The 13,905-nt window shown below is 50.2% G+C and overlaps 1 protein-coding gene across 1 annotated transcript; it reads left to right on the top strand.

The window, feature by feature from the left end:
- The first annotated feature begins 1,825 nt into the window (after positions 1 to 1,825).
- Fam209a (family with sequence similarity 209 member A) lies at positions 1,826 to 5,243 on the top strand. Its single transcript, XM_021156604.3, has 2 exons — positions 1,826 to 3,782; positions 4,875 to 5,243. The coding sequence occupies exons 1-2, from the start codon at positions 3,537 to 3,539 to the stop codon at positions 5,136 to 5,138; spliced, it is 510 nt and encodes a 169-aa protein (XP_021012263.1). The 5' UTR covers positions 1,826 to 3,536; the 3' UTR covers positions 5,139 to 5,243.
- The last annotated feature ends 8,662 nt before the right edge of the window (positions 5,244 to 13,905 follow it).

Here is a 13,905-nt window from a genome sequence, read left to right as displayed (position 1 = left end):
GACCTCCCTAGTAGTGGGTCCACAGGCCATACCTCTCACCTAGCCTGGTGACTGCTGCTTCTATTAGGTAACAAAAGACTCCAGCTCTCAGTGTACACTCAGCTCATAGTGGTCAAGGAGGGAGTGGCCCCGAGCTTAGGGACAGACTTCCAACAGTCTTAGACCTTGCTCCTCACAGGGTTCTTCTTGTCTGATCAAAGACTGCAGAGAGGACGCACGCCTGACTGCCTGGTGCACACTAACATCCTTTTCTCTGTCTTCCTTCTCTCTCCCTCCGCTATCTTGGTAAGAGAATGGCAGCCATCCAGGTGCCGGTGGCAGGCAGGAATGACTCCTTTTCCATCCCCAGTTAAAGTTGGAACCTCTGTGACACTTCATGTGGTGTGGTAGATCTGCCTCTGGGCTGGGCAGACGGCTCACTCAGTGGAGAAAGCACTCGCCATGGACACTGGAGCACCAGAGTTTAGATCCTCAGAACGTTTATAAAAGCCCAGTGAGGGCAATAGCTGCCTGTGATCCCAGCTCCTGTAAGGCAGGGCTCCCTCGGCAAGGCACTGAGTTCAGGGTTCGAGGAGAACCTGCCTCAGGCACTAGCTGGGGTGCAGTTGAGAGATTCCCAGAGTCAGCCTCTGGCCTCCACACATGCCCACAAACTTGCAAACACTTAAAGTCCCTGTTCCCAAACCAAACATGGTGGCATGTTTAATCCACGCAGTCAGAAGACTGAGGCAGGAAGATCGCCAAGATGTCAGAGCTGGCAAGGTTACATAGCAAGCCCTCACCTCAGGAAACAACCCCAGAAAAGCCCCTGCTCCTGCTGCCCTCTGGTTTGCTGCTTGCAGGCGATGAGGCTTGGCTTCAAATACACTTGCGTTTATTCTGGGACAGTGCTGGGAGCATGGTGGGAGTGTGCAGCAGGGTGGGAGTGAGCATGGTCCAAGGGACCCTGGGCGCGTGACCTTTGCACTTAGAAAAATGAAATAAAGGCAGTGGAGACATTGGGGAGTGGTTTTGCTTTTGAAGCATGGCCTCACTATATGCATGGCTGGCCTCGAACTCACGATCTTCCTGTCTAACCTCCCAGAGGCTCCCAGGGTAGATAGAGTGCCTACCTAGCATGCACAGAGCCCTGGGTTCTGTCCACGGCATTACATATGCCAGGTGTGACAGGCACCTGTCACTCCAGCATTTGGGAGATGGAGGCGATGGATCAGAAGTTCAAGGCCCGTGCTGGAAGAGTTGGCTCAGAGGTTCTTCAGAGGTCCTGAGTTTGATTCCCAGCAACCGCATGGTGCCTCACAGCCATCTGTAACGGGCACCTTCTCCTGGTGTGTCTGAAGACAGCGACAGTGTGCCCATATACATAAAATATATCCGCTTTAAAAAAAAAAGAACTTCAAGGCCATCCTTGGCTACATAGAAGTGTTAGGCAAGCTTCGGATACGATAGACCCTGTCTTTAAAAAAAAATGAAACTTTATTGTCCAAAACAAAGCTAATTAACTCTTATTTCTCTGAGCTATTTTTAATACAGTGAAAACTACTCTAGAGGTATTTTTTGATGTTGTTAAATTCTCATAACGGTTACTTTACTTTGGTAGTTTTAATCAAAAGAGAACTTTATTGAGGATGAAAACAGTGTAAAACTCAAAGCTGCTCTGTCATTGAATTAGCACAACACCATTTCTCTTATCCTATTTTTACAAAGAAAACTTAGCCCTTGTAAGCCATATTTTACTAATTACAACCTTTAAATGTTTGCTTTTTTTTAAGATTTATTTTTATTTTTTTTTTTTTGGTTTTTCGAGACAGGGTTTTTCTGTGTAGCCTGGCTGTCCTGGAACTCACTCTGTAGACCAGGCTGGCCTCAAACTCACAGATCCACCTGCCTCTGCCTCCCGAGTGCTGGGATTAAAGGCGTGCGCCACCACCGCCCGGCACTTATTTCATTTATATGAGTACACTGTAGCTGTCTTGAGACACACCAAAAGAGGGCATCGGGTCCCATTTCAGATGGTTGTGAGCCACCATGTGCTTGCTGGGAATCGAACTCAGGACCTCTGGAAGAACATTCGGTGCTCTTGACCTCTGAGCCATTTCCAGCCCCTTGATGATTAAAAAAAAAAAAAAAAAAAAAAAAAAACACTTTCACATCTCTCAACCTTAAAACTTCGATATCAGGCTGGCAAAACGGCTCACCAGATGGCTACCGATTGCCAGATCTGACTTCAAAAGCAGCACCTACAGACATGGATACCTAGCCCAGCAATACCTTCACCACGGGAATTTTCACGATCTTGCTCAGGGCCTGCCAAGAATAGCCCTCCAAACAGACTGCACTGCACCCCTGGCCACAGCCATAAGCACCAGGGCTACCTGCTTCTCTAGTGAGCGTCTGTAGCTGTCTAGATGTCAGGGCTCGTTTCTAATCCAGCAGGAGGGCCTGTGCCAGCATCTGGTAGGAGGCCCACAGAAACCAATGCTCTGCCCTAGGGGAACGCCCTGCTGCTCACTGGCCCCTAGACACAGGAGTCTGTAGAAGCCACGCCAAGCTCAGAGTGCAACACATTTGGAGGCAATGTGAGTGTAGCAGAAAGTCATTCCTCAGGTCATTTCTCAACAAGATCCCTCCAGTGAGGTACGAGGGACAAGCGTGGGCCTTGATGCTGCATGAGTAGTGCATCTGTCTGTGGTGGGTGTGTATGTTGTATGTGCACAGGTGCATATGTGAGCATGTGGAGACCAGAAGTCAACCTTGAGTATTATTCCTGAGACACTGTGCATCTTGTGTTTTGAGATGGTCTCACTGGCCCAGACCCCAACAAGTACTTCGCCTGGGTAGCCAGCAAGTGCACGTTCAGGCTGTCCCTGCCTCCCCAGCTCTGTGACTGCAAGTGCCCACCACAACTAGCTTTTTAATGCATGTGCTGGGGACTAAACTCAGGTCCGTACGTATGCTTGCATTCAGACACTTAACTCCTGAGCCATCTCCCTGGCTCCTTGGGTGACAGTCCCCACGACTAATGCATGTGCTGGGGACTAAACTCAGGTCCGTACGTATGCTTGCATTCAGACACTTAACTCCTGAGCCATCTCCCTGGCTCCTTGGGTGACAGTCCCCACGACCCTTAGATGGTAGTGTAGGCCAAAGGAAAGAAATCCATGAGCCCTTAGTGAGTGGCCTGTGGCTGGTAACCTTGTACCTCTATGGGACACCTTGTACCTGCATCTTACCACTGTCTGGATCAAATAAGTGAAACCAGAAACAGACGATGGCCTCTCCTTAGAGGGTGCCAAGCTCAGAACATTCCAGCAAGGAAACAGCATCCTCTTTTCTCGTCCCTAGAAGTCCTATGGGCAGGCTACTCACGGTGAGTGAGCCTCAGGCTTCTTAAGCTAAAGGCATCACAATGCCTGGAGCTGTTGGCTCAGGGCCCTCTGTGACATCACGAGCCCCCAACACTAGCCCATCAGTCTCTCCAGCACCACGGCAGGCAGCCCCACCATGTGTAGTTCCCTGGGCCAGCTCTGCTCACCATGCGGACGCTGAGATGGTTCCTGCTCTTATCTCTGTGCGTCTCTTGTGCCTGTGCCTTCATGTTTTCTTCGCTGAGGGAGAAAACCAAAGAAAGCCCAGGGAAGGTGCCTTGCGGAGGACACTTCCGGATTAGACAGAATCTTCCAGAGAATGCCCAAGGCTGGCTTGGGAACAAATGGCTCTGGCTTTTTGTTGCCATTATGATATATGTGATGCTGAAGTTTCGAGGAGATGGTGAGAATAAGGTAAGGATGTCCTTGGTCATACCACAACCATTCATTCGCCCTCAGAAACCCAGGTTCGGTTCCTACAAGTAGGACCACTAGTGTCTGACCTTGAACTTTGGCCAGAAAGCCCTATGATGATAGCTAGGTGAAGTTGCTTCCTCAGAGGATGAGATGGTTTGAGATGGGTTCCTAAACAGCTCATGATTTTCCTGTGAAGTAAGCTTTGTTTATTTTCCCCGACTTGAGAGTAGACTCTGGAGCTCACGGTGTGTTCTGTGGTGTCAGACCTGCTCACAGGGCCAGGCTCACACACTCCAGGTGAGGTGAGCTCTTTATTTCCCTTGCTTTTGACTCACTGAAAATTTCTGAGCCAAAGGAAGTTTCATCTGGAGTAAGGTTTGAGGCCTCTACTCAAGAGTCACTATGGATGTTCCCCCACAGTGACTTGGAGCTCTTCAGGGATTGGAGGGACAGAGGTTCAGTCTAAGACAAACCCAGCATTTCAAGACACGGTGGCCAGGGTCTAGGAGACGCCTCGGTTGGAAAAATGCAACCTTGAGGACTCAAGTTCTATCCACAGCACCCAGATCAAAGTCAGGCCTGGCGGTACCTGCCTGACCTGGAGAGCTGGGGAGGGAGGCTTAGGAGGACCTTGTTAGACAGCCAGTCTAGCAGAGTTCTGGAGTCCCGGCTTCAGTGAGAGACCTTACCTCAGGAAATCTGGTGACGTGGTGAGGAGGACAACCAGTATCTGTCAACCTCCACACACACTTTCTGGCTAGAGCAGGGCGGCCAAGCTGCCTGTAAAGAAAGGCTCAGGTGGGAATCGTTTTCAGCTCTACAGGCCATAGAGTCTCTGTGGCAGCTACTTCCTCCCTCTCTGTCATTTGAGCCTGAGAACAGGCCCAGCTAATAACGGAGCTTGGCTGTGTGCCAATAAAACTTTATTTACAAAATCAAGCCGCAGGCCAGTTTGGTCACAGTTAAAACCAACAACATCCAGACTATGTTTGTTATTGTGTCCCCTCTTGGCTGAGTCTAACTTTTGGAACTGCGTTAGGAACGAGTGAGGCCACTGGAGTACTTCACCCGGAATCTCTCTCTTGACAGGAGCAGCATCCTCCTGGCCTCCGAGGCTGCCAGCTTCGCTCTCCACCAAAGAAAGCTCAAAATATGTCCCCCAACAAAGACTTCACTTTCAATACTTTAACCCAGCTCGAGATGGAATTGGTGAAATTTGTGTCCAAGGTGCGGAACCTTAAGGTCTCCATGGCAACTAACAGTAACTCCAGGCTGCAGGTTCCAGATAGCCCCACGAACCTGTACAATAATGTCACAATATATGAGATATGGGGGGAGGAGGACTCTGAGTGAAGGGGTTTATAGTAAAGTATAAGAGAAGACAAGTCTAGTAATGACAGACAGTATCCGAACTAATAAAGACTATTCTGAAGAAGAAAGAGTCCCCCCACGTGAGCTCTTTCTCCCCTCCACCACTCCTCTTGTTTGTTTGTTTGTTTTTAACTGGAGTTTCAAATGCAGCCTTGCAAAGTCCCAGCAGCCTTGGAAGGCATTACTGTCTTTCCCTTGCCCAAGTCCTCCACAGGCATGCAGAGATCACTGATCTGAGCACAGGTCGCTGGTCCTGGGGATCTGCCAGGCTCCAGAATGTGGAGGCAGGCGCTGACATTTTCCTGGACACTCTTGGTTTCTATATATTATCATATCAGATTCGAATGACTAATTTCATCCCAAAGTCAAACATCATGGGTTTAAAATGACAGTGACTCCGTCAAGAGAGGTAATTCTGGAACCTTCTGCTTCTCACTACAACCGGGAAAATCTTTATTCATTCCATCCTACAGGCCTCCTGCAGCATTACAAACTTCTTTTTTTCTAGTAAACTAGCAATTACATGTGGACTTTTAGAGCACAGAAACAACGGGTTTTATCTGTTCCAGTCTGTGGTTCCAGAATTGGAGACAGACAGTGCACAGAGACTCAATAGGGAGGAGGGGAGGAGATATCTTCTACGGCTTTGGGTTTAAGATACTGATGAACTAAACAAGGACTCTCGAGTTAGTCTTTTTAAATGTATTTTTAAAATATTTATTTATTATATGTAAGTACCCTGTAGCTGTCTTCAGATACTCCAGAAGAGGGCATCAGATTTCGTTATGGATGGTTGTGAGCCACCATGTTGTTGCTGGGATTTGAACTCAGGATCTTTGGAAGAGCAATTGGAGATCTTAACTGCTGAGCCATCTCACCACCCCCCTTAAATGTATTTTTATGTATGTGCACATGCCTGCCATTTGTATGCACACCACAGGCATGTCAGTGTCTTCCGAGGGCAGAAGAGGGCCCTAGAGGGCGCTGCATTTACAGGTGGGTGTGAGTCCTTTTACCAGCTGAGAAGGGTTGGCTTACAGTAGTGTCAGAATGGGAACCCGAGAGAAGCTGATGGCACGAGTTATTTTCACAACATACAAAGGATCCAGATGGGCAAGGTAATAATGGTATTGAGAGAGCTACCGGTAGTTTCAGTGTTTCAATATGGGCATATTTCAGATGTAGTTTCAATGTTTCAATATGGGCATATTTCAGATGTTCACCACACCTGTAACTGCCAAGGTAGACAGTTCACTGGCTGCACCTGGCCCACTGTCTGGGTTTGTGCTGCTTTGCAAGCTATTCATTGTTTTTATATTGTCAAGTGGGTTTTTAAAAAAAAATCAAACTCACTCCCATTTGATGTGAAAACGACAGATGAGGGTCTAAATCCTCCCAGAGCTCGGCCACGCTGGCTAACTTAAACATCACTGGTGGCTGCTTTGATGCCACTGGGGCAGACGGAATGACTACATCAGAGTGGGACACTTCGCAGATTTGACTGGTCTGACCCAGGAGAAACTTGCTACCCTCTAGTCTGTTCTCCACCAATGGAAATGACACACCCCACCTGCAGCCTTTCCCATGAGTGTTATGAAATGCCCCGGTGGCCCTTGGGAAGAAAATTGAAATGTGAGACATTTGTGGCAGGTGGGGGACAGCCTCTAGGACCCAAGTAACAGAAAGTGGGCCTCTCACCACTCAACACAGGAGGCGGATCCACCACAGGCCCTGGAAGAAAGAATGAAGCCTTGAGTGACAGCTGATGCTGGCACCTGACACAGCCTTGGGAGATGCGTAGTAGGACTCTTCTGGCCAGTGGGTAGCCTATGCCCTCAGAGGGACTGTGTTGTTTTAAGTCGTGAAGTTTCTGGTCATTTTCTTAGGTAGCGATAGAAAACAAGTCCAATGTGTGGTGCATGCAAAGTGGGTTAAAGCGTTGCTTCTGTCTGCTGCTGCTGACACACTCAACCTTGCCTTTCTCCTGGCCTCTGGTCCCAAGCCACAGGAACGAGGCCAAAGAAATCAACAGCAGAGGGCCTTGAGAGACTGTTCCTGGAGTCAAGATCGCACACCTCACCCAAAGGAGCCCTTGACCCGCAGCAGCCTGCGCCTTATTCTGAAAAATGACAGATCCCGGAGCCGGGTGTGCAGCTCGAGCATCTGCCTTGTGTGTGCGTGATGCTAGGTTAGATCCCTGTGCTGCATAAACTGGGGTGTGGTGGTTCATGCCTGAGGAGACAAGAGGATCAGAGCCTCATCCATATAGGAAGGTCAAGGCCAGCCTAGGATATTATGAGCTCCCAGCTTAAAAAGAAAGGAAGAAAGAAAGGAAAGAAAGAAAGAAAGAAAGAAAGAAAGAAAGAAAGAAAGAAAGAAAGAAAGAAAGAAAGAAAGAAAGAAAGAAAGAAAGAGAAAAAAGGAAAGAAGGAAAACTTAAATTAGCAGAAAGTTACCAAGAGGCAAGCCCCCCACCCCCAACGCCCTTCATTTATCCTGTAGGTGACTTAAAGCACAGCAGCAGACCAGAAAATTGACATTAACCCAATGTTGGTAGAACCCTGTGTTCTTTTGTACCAATAATCTGTGGCACCATCTCCCAGGCCACATCCACGGCCACTTCCACTCCTACCTTGCTGCTGTAGCCTATGAGGCCAGTCTCCTCCTGGCTAAGCTGGCCCAGCTCATCCCTATCCAGCTGACATCTGATGTCTCCCAGCTGACATCAATAGCCCTGTTGCCATTCTGGTCTCCCGTGTCAGCAGCAGCCCCAGCGAGGCCTTCCAGGAGTTAGCAGGAAGGAGCCCTTCCATACCTCAGCATTGGCACGCTCTCTCCCCTGTGTGCAACCAGGTATCTCACTAGACTTCCTGCCCTCTTATTCCGTCTACAAGCAATGTGGAGAGGCTGGGGCTTGTAGCCAGAAGTGTGTCTTGGATCCTCAAACAGTCCATAGCCCCCAGCTCCCGAACCCCGAGGGAACCCAAAGGGACCAGGGATTGTCTGTGGGTGGGCTGGGATGTCTGACCACCAGGAGAGCTGAGTGCCTAAGATGTAACTCCACCCCTTTTCCCTGCCTTGCAGTAAGGGAGGGGCACCTAGTTTGGGAAGAAGGTGGTCAATGCTACGCCGGAGAGAAGCTGCCATAAGTCCCACGGGTGTGTACGTGTACAGTGGCCTTCCTCTGGCAGTATTTCCATTCCATTTTGGACTCAGACTTCTACCTGGCTCTGCAGACTGTGGGGTCATCAGAGATGTTACCAAGGCTCCAATAGCCAAAGCTTTGGGGAAAGTCCCCAACCCCAGGAAACACACCTTTCCCCTCTCCCCCCTCCCCCTCCCCTCCCCCTCCCTCTCCTTCTCCCCTCCTCCTCCCTCTCCCTCCCCTTCTCTCTGTCCCCCTCTCTCCCCCTCCCCCTCCCTCCTTCCCCCTCCCTCCTCCCTTCTCTCTCCTCCCCTCCCCCCCTCTCCCTTTCTCCTCCCCTCCCCCCGCCACTCTCTCCCTCTCCCTCCTCCTCTCTTCTCCCCACTACTTCCCAGGATAGCCCTAAGGACAGCCAGTCTCTACAGTCTGTTTTTCGTCCTGTGCCTTTTGCTCTGATCCGTGTGCCTGCCTTCTCACAGGAAGGCAAGTGTGCCTGCAGTTTCTCTTTCCTCACAGCCTTCCTAAGAACACATCTTGGTTTTCCCTCCGGCTTCAAGACAGACCATGTATGTACAGGTGCCTCTGAATGTCCCACCACACCCATCTATAGGGAATCTCAGGGAGTTTCCAATCATTTGTAACCACAAACACCTCATACGTGTCCGGGTTGGTTGAGTGTGAACCGCCAGGCAGCCTCTTGAGAGAGGGAACTCTGACAGGCATTTCCACATTACCTCTAGAGGTAGTGTGCCTGTCTGCACTCTCACCAGGAATATATGAACACTTGTCTAATCAAGCATGGGGTCGCATGTCTGAAGACAGATTTGCTCGACAGGGCAAAGTCCCTTTAGAGCCAGTGCATGAAGCATGAAGATCCTTATATGGCCACTAGGTGGCAGACAAAGCCCATTGGAACAAGAACGCAGTTTCCAAAGCCTGAGCTGGGATACTTGGGGGGGGGGGGGGGGCTTTCACTTACAATCTTGTCATATGCAAAGTGAAGCTCACTGTCAGTTAACATAGAAGCCGGCATTGAACAGTGTAGACCTCTTGGCTTTATTTTGTTTTGAGACAAGGCCTGAAACAGGCTGGACTAGAACTCACTTTGTAGTTCAGATGACCCCTGGACCTGTGTGTGATCCTCCTGCCTCAGACTCCTGAATGGTAGAACCAGGTGTGGGTCACTACACCTGGCTTGCACCTTTGTTGGAGATAGAAGATCTCAAGCTGGCTATGTAGCTGAGGATGGCCTTGAACTCTGAATCTCCTGCCTCTGCCTAAACAAGAGCAGGGGTTACAGGCATACCGCGGGCCAAAGCAGGGGTTACAGGCATACCGCGGGCCAGGCATTCTTATTACAGGCATACCGCAGGCCAGGCTTCCATAGTTTATTAACAACCTGTATTTGCTCATGGGCTCAACAGATATACTGCTGTTTTAGATGATGTGTACAAGACAGAAGAGAAGACAACACCTACGGAAGGCTGGCATTCCGCTGGTGGGAAAGTAAGAGAGGCCGTAAGCAAATACGGAAGGGCTAAGCAGTCACTCTGAGGTGAGGTCCCTGGTGCAGCTGCCTGGGGTTAAAAGAGAGAAAATCCAAGCTGGGCATGGTGGTGCACGCCTTTAATCCCAGCACTCGGGAGGCAGAGGCAGGCAGATTTCTGAGTTCGAGGCCAACCTGGTCTACAGAGTGAGTTCCAGGACAGCCAGGGCTATACAGAGAAACCCTGTCTCGGAAAAAAAAAAAAAAAAAAAAAAAAAAAAGAGAGAGAGAGAGAGAGAGAGAGAAAATCTGCAAGAAGCTGAGTGTATAGAACTTGCCTGGCAGTCCTCAGACTCTGGACTCAGTACACACACACACACACACACATACATGAATTCTCAGCTGACAGTGTAGCTCGGTGGTAGAATTCTTGCCTAACACGTTTGAGGTCCTGGGTTCCAGCCCCATCAAAACCAACAAAAAATTAGTTTAAAATTTAAGTTAAGGGCTGGAGAGACTGCACAGCCCAGCGTTTAAGAGACTGGCCGCTCTTCCAGAGGTCCTGAGTTCAATTCCCAGCAACCACCTGAGGGCTCACAACCATCTGCAATGGGATCTGATGGCTTTTCTGGTGCATCTGAGGTTAGCGACTGTGTACTCGTGTACATAAAATAAATAAATCTTTTTTTAAATTAAATTAAAAAAAAAAAGCCAGTGTCATGTGTCTGAATGTTTGCAACTGTCTCTGAGCCCACCCCTGCTTCACCTGGCCCAGGCTGGCTCCTTGATGTCCTTTGTCCCATTGCAGTGAATAACTGCTCCCGGCCCCACCCCCACCCCCACTCCCACCCCCACCCCCGCAACAGTAAGCTAGATAGCTGCGGACTCTGGGCTCCTTATCCACAGACAGGAACTGTGATCCTATCTGCTCCTTTCTCCAGCTTTTCTGGAATGGTTGACCTGGAAATAAAGACACAAGTGTCATATTCCAAGAGATCAACTCACTTCTGTCCCCAGACCCCACAGAGGAAGCATGAGCAGAAAGGAATGGTGACTGGGACTGAGCCCTTGGGACTTAAATTCTCTGGGGTGTCACGGGCCAAGTGAAAACTGGGGAGACTTACCTTCTGAGGGGCAGGGAGTGTGGAGGAGCAGATGGGTCGGACAGAGCCTGGAGACCAGGCCTCTGCTGCTGCAAACAGGAGACTAAGCTCCCTGGCAGGACCTGATACACCAATCGGGCTCAGGGCTGGTGGCTTTGAAGCATCTGAATGCCCCATTTCTTCCTACAAGATCACCTAAGCACCCTGACAATGCCCGCTCCCTTACTCTCAGGGGCTCTGAACTCTGATGAGGGACTCCCCAGCAAAGTTCACACCGGGGGAGGAGCCAGCCTGTGTGGAGCACATCAGGCTGGGCTTACAAATCAAGGCAATGGGAGAGGCATTGGGTCTGCAGAAAGCTTTGAACTCCAGGAGGCCTGGGACAGGGTTCCTGCTTGGACCCTCTCAACCCCCAAGCCACTTCAGGTGATCTTGTCACTCCAGAGTCACCTTCTCTCACGGGTCCTCCCATTTCCCAATCAGACAGTCCTTCGCCTATTTGTTGTTCAAGAAGCTTTCAAGTTCTGTGGAACATGCCTGCAGCTCAGCCCTGGGGCAGACGGTGCAGGAGCAGCATGAGGGAGCCGGGGCTACAAAGCAAGAGCACCCCAGTGTGTAAGCTGAGGAAACCTGTGGAGAGGACAAAGGCAGGGTGCAGGGTACATGCAGCCTGCTGCAGACAGGATGGGGGTGGGGGGCTGAGGCTGCTGCTGAGGGTACAACCACAGGGTTGGAGTAAGAAACCCCAGTGACTGTTGCTAGGACCAGAAAACAACCTGGCCGCCTTGGAAGGCAGCGTGGAGAGTCCTCAGCAAGTTAAAAACAGAGAGCTGATCAGAAAGTGCCACACAGAATCTCTCGTGTTTATCTTCAAGGACCCCTGAGAACCTTGGAGGCCAGGAAGATAGAAGGGACCCTTAGCCATTTAAGGAGGGGAGGCAGATGCCAGCACTGGAAGGTAAAGGCAGGTGGACTCAAAAACAAAACAAAACAGAAAATGACTTTTTGAGGCAGAGTTTTTCTAGTCTGAGGCTAACCTGGTCTACAGAGCAAGTTTTAGGGGAGCCAGGGCTATACAGAGAAATCCTGTCTTGAAAAGAAAACCAAACAAACAAAAACCCACAGAGATCGTCCTGCCTCTGCTTCCTAAGGGCCTGTACCACCAAGCTTGTCCTATTCCTCTGTCTGTCTGTCTGTCTGTCTGTCTGTCTTTCTCTGTGTCTCATGGGTGCCTATGCTCCTGAAGAAGCCAGAAGAGGTTGTTGAATCCCTGGAGTAGATTTACATGCGTTGGGTTGTGAGCCCCCTGATGCGGGGATGAAGCCTCCAGTCCTGTTTTTATGATTGAAAACAGACAGATCTGGGGCTGGAGAGAAGGCTCAGTGGTCAAGAGCACTGGGTGATCTTCCTAGAGGTCCTGAGTTCAAATCCCAGCAACCACATGGTGGCTCACAACCATCTCTAATGGGATCCAAAGCCCTCTTCTGGTGGTGTGTCTGAAGAGAGCAACAGTGTAATCACACACATAAAATAAAAAACAAACAAACAAACAGACAAACCTGATGGTGGGGTCTCTCCCTGCCTAGAAGGGGTGACTCAGGGCTGCTCTGGCCCCACCTCCACGGTACCTGTGTGGCTTGGCCTGGAAGACACTGTAGTACCCTCCCGCCTGCCCCACTCCCCCTTAGCATTTCTGTTTTCTTGACTCCCTGTTCTCCTTCACGGATGGTCTGTTAGGTGAGATACCATCTTCCTGAAAAAAAAAACCTTGTGTGCTTCGACCCCTTGGTGGCCCCTCCCCCCTCTTCCCAGCCACTGACTACTTCCTGTCTGTCCGTCCTTCCTCCTGACATTTCACACACAGGGACTCTAAAGCTTGTGGCCCTTTCTGTCTCAGCATGTTGGTGTGGAGAAAGGGTCCCATTCTTCTCAATGGTGGATAATACTCCACTGTATGATAAATTATATTTTAGTTTCCCATCTGTCCCCTGATGGTCATTTGGGTCTTTTGGCAAGCACCCTGTGTAGCCCAAGCTAGCTTCAAACTCATGGCCGTGTAAACCCCGCCTGCTGAACTCCAGAACTGCAGACATCTGCATCCTGTTCAGCTGCCGAACTCACAGGTTCGATGAATCACCTCCACAGTGGTCATGTGATTACGCCGGGCTTTTTCCTTGTCTAAGCCTCACTCCCCGCTCACTGTGCAGTAGGCTCCCTCCGTGCAGGCACTGAGAACCCTGCCTGATTCCTGCATGTTCCAGTGTAGACTCCCTGTAGCTCCCGCTCTTCCAACTCAGGCCTCTGAGAGGCCCTGGCGTGGCCCGGCTCCCTCCACTCTGAGAGGCAGACCCGCAGCTCTGTCCTCCTCTGCTTGGGTAAGGGGGGAGGCATCTCGGCCAGGCTGTGCTGTGTGGCACTGGCATGTGGGAGAGGTCGCTGAGAGAAGCCATGGTCATCCTGAGACCCATTCAGGAGCCCCACTCAGTCCACTGAGCCCCAGTGCACAGCCCATGATCACGTAAGAAAGCTGGACCCCGAGGCTCAGCTCCTTTACTCCATTTGACTTTACTTTTATATTTTGGAAAGCATTTGCTAGGTAGAGCCATCCCCATTGGCAGGGGGAATGGTTCTCACATACACACACATCTCAACCCCAGGATGCCAACATTTCTGATACTCGGGTCTCTTATATAAAATGATTTAATGTTTTACCGAGAACCGACATACAGTCTCCATACACTTTTTGAAACTGGGTCTCTTATAGCCCAGGCTACCCTTGAACTCACTATGTAGCTGAGGATGACCTTGAACTTCTGACTCCCCTCTGCCTCTGCCTCCAGAGTACAGGGACTACAGGCTTGTACCACCACATGCCGTGCTAAGCAAGCACTCTCAGCTGAGCCACATTCCCAGCCCCTGAAGGTTCTAGGGTGTTCTCTGCCTTTCTCACCGTGTCTGGCAGTGCTTGGTGTCCCGTGGAACATAGCTACCAGTCTCTTCTTTAATGGCTACAAG

Source organism: Mus caroli, unplaced genomic scaffold (genome assembly GCF_978045245.1).
Source record: "Mus caroli unplaced genomic scaffold, Mus_caroli_1 scaffold_2, whole genome shotgun sequence".
Taxonomy (NCBI): Eukaryota; Metazoa; Chordata; class Mammalia; order Rodentia; family Muridae; genus Mus; species Mus caroli.
This window is presented reverse-complemented; position numbering and strand designations above follow the sequence as displayed.

Bases quoted from the DNA above. Each gene is read 5' to 3' on its own strand.
- Fam209a (XM_021156604.3), top strand. From the start codon at position 3,537: ATGCGGACGCTGAGATGGTTCCTGCTCTTATCTCTGTGCGTCTCTTGT. The intron at 3,783-4,874 runs GTAAGGATGTCC...CTCTCTTGACAG, and splicing joins GAGGAGATGGTGAGAATAAG to GAGCAGCATCCTCCTGGCCT.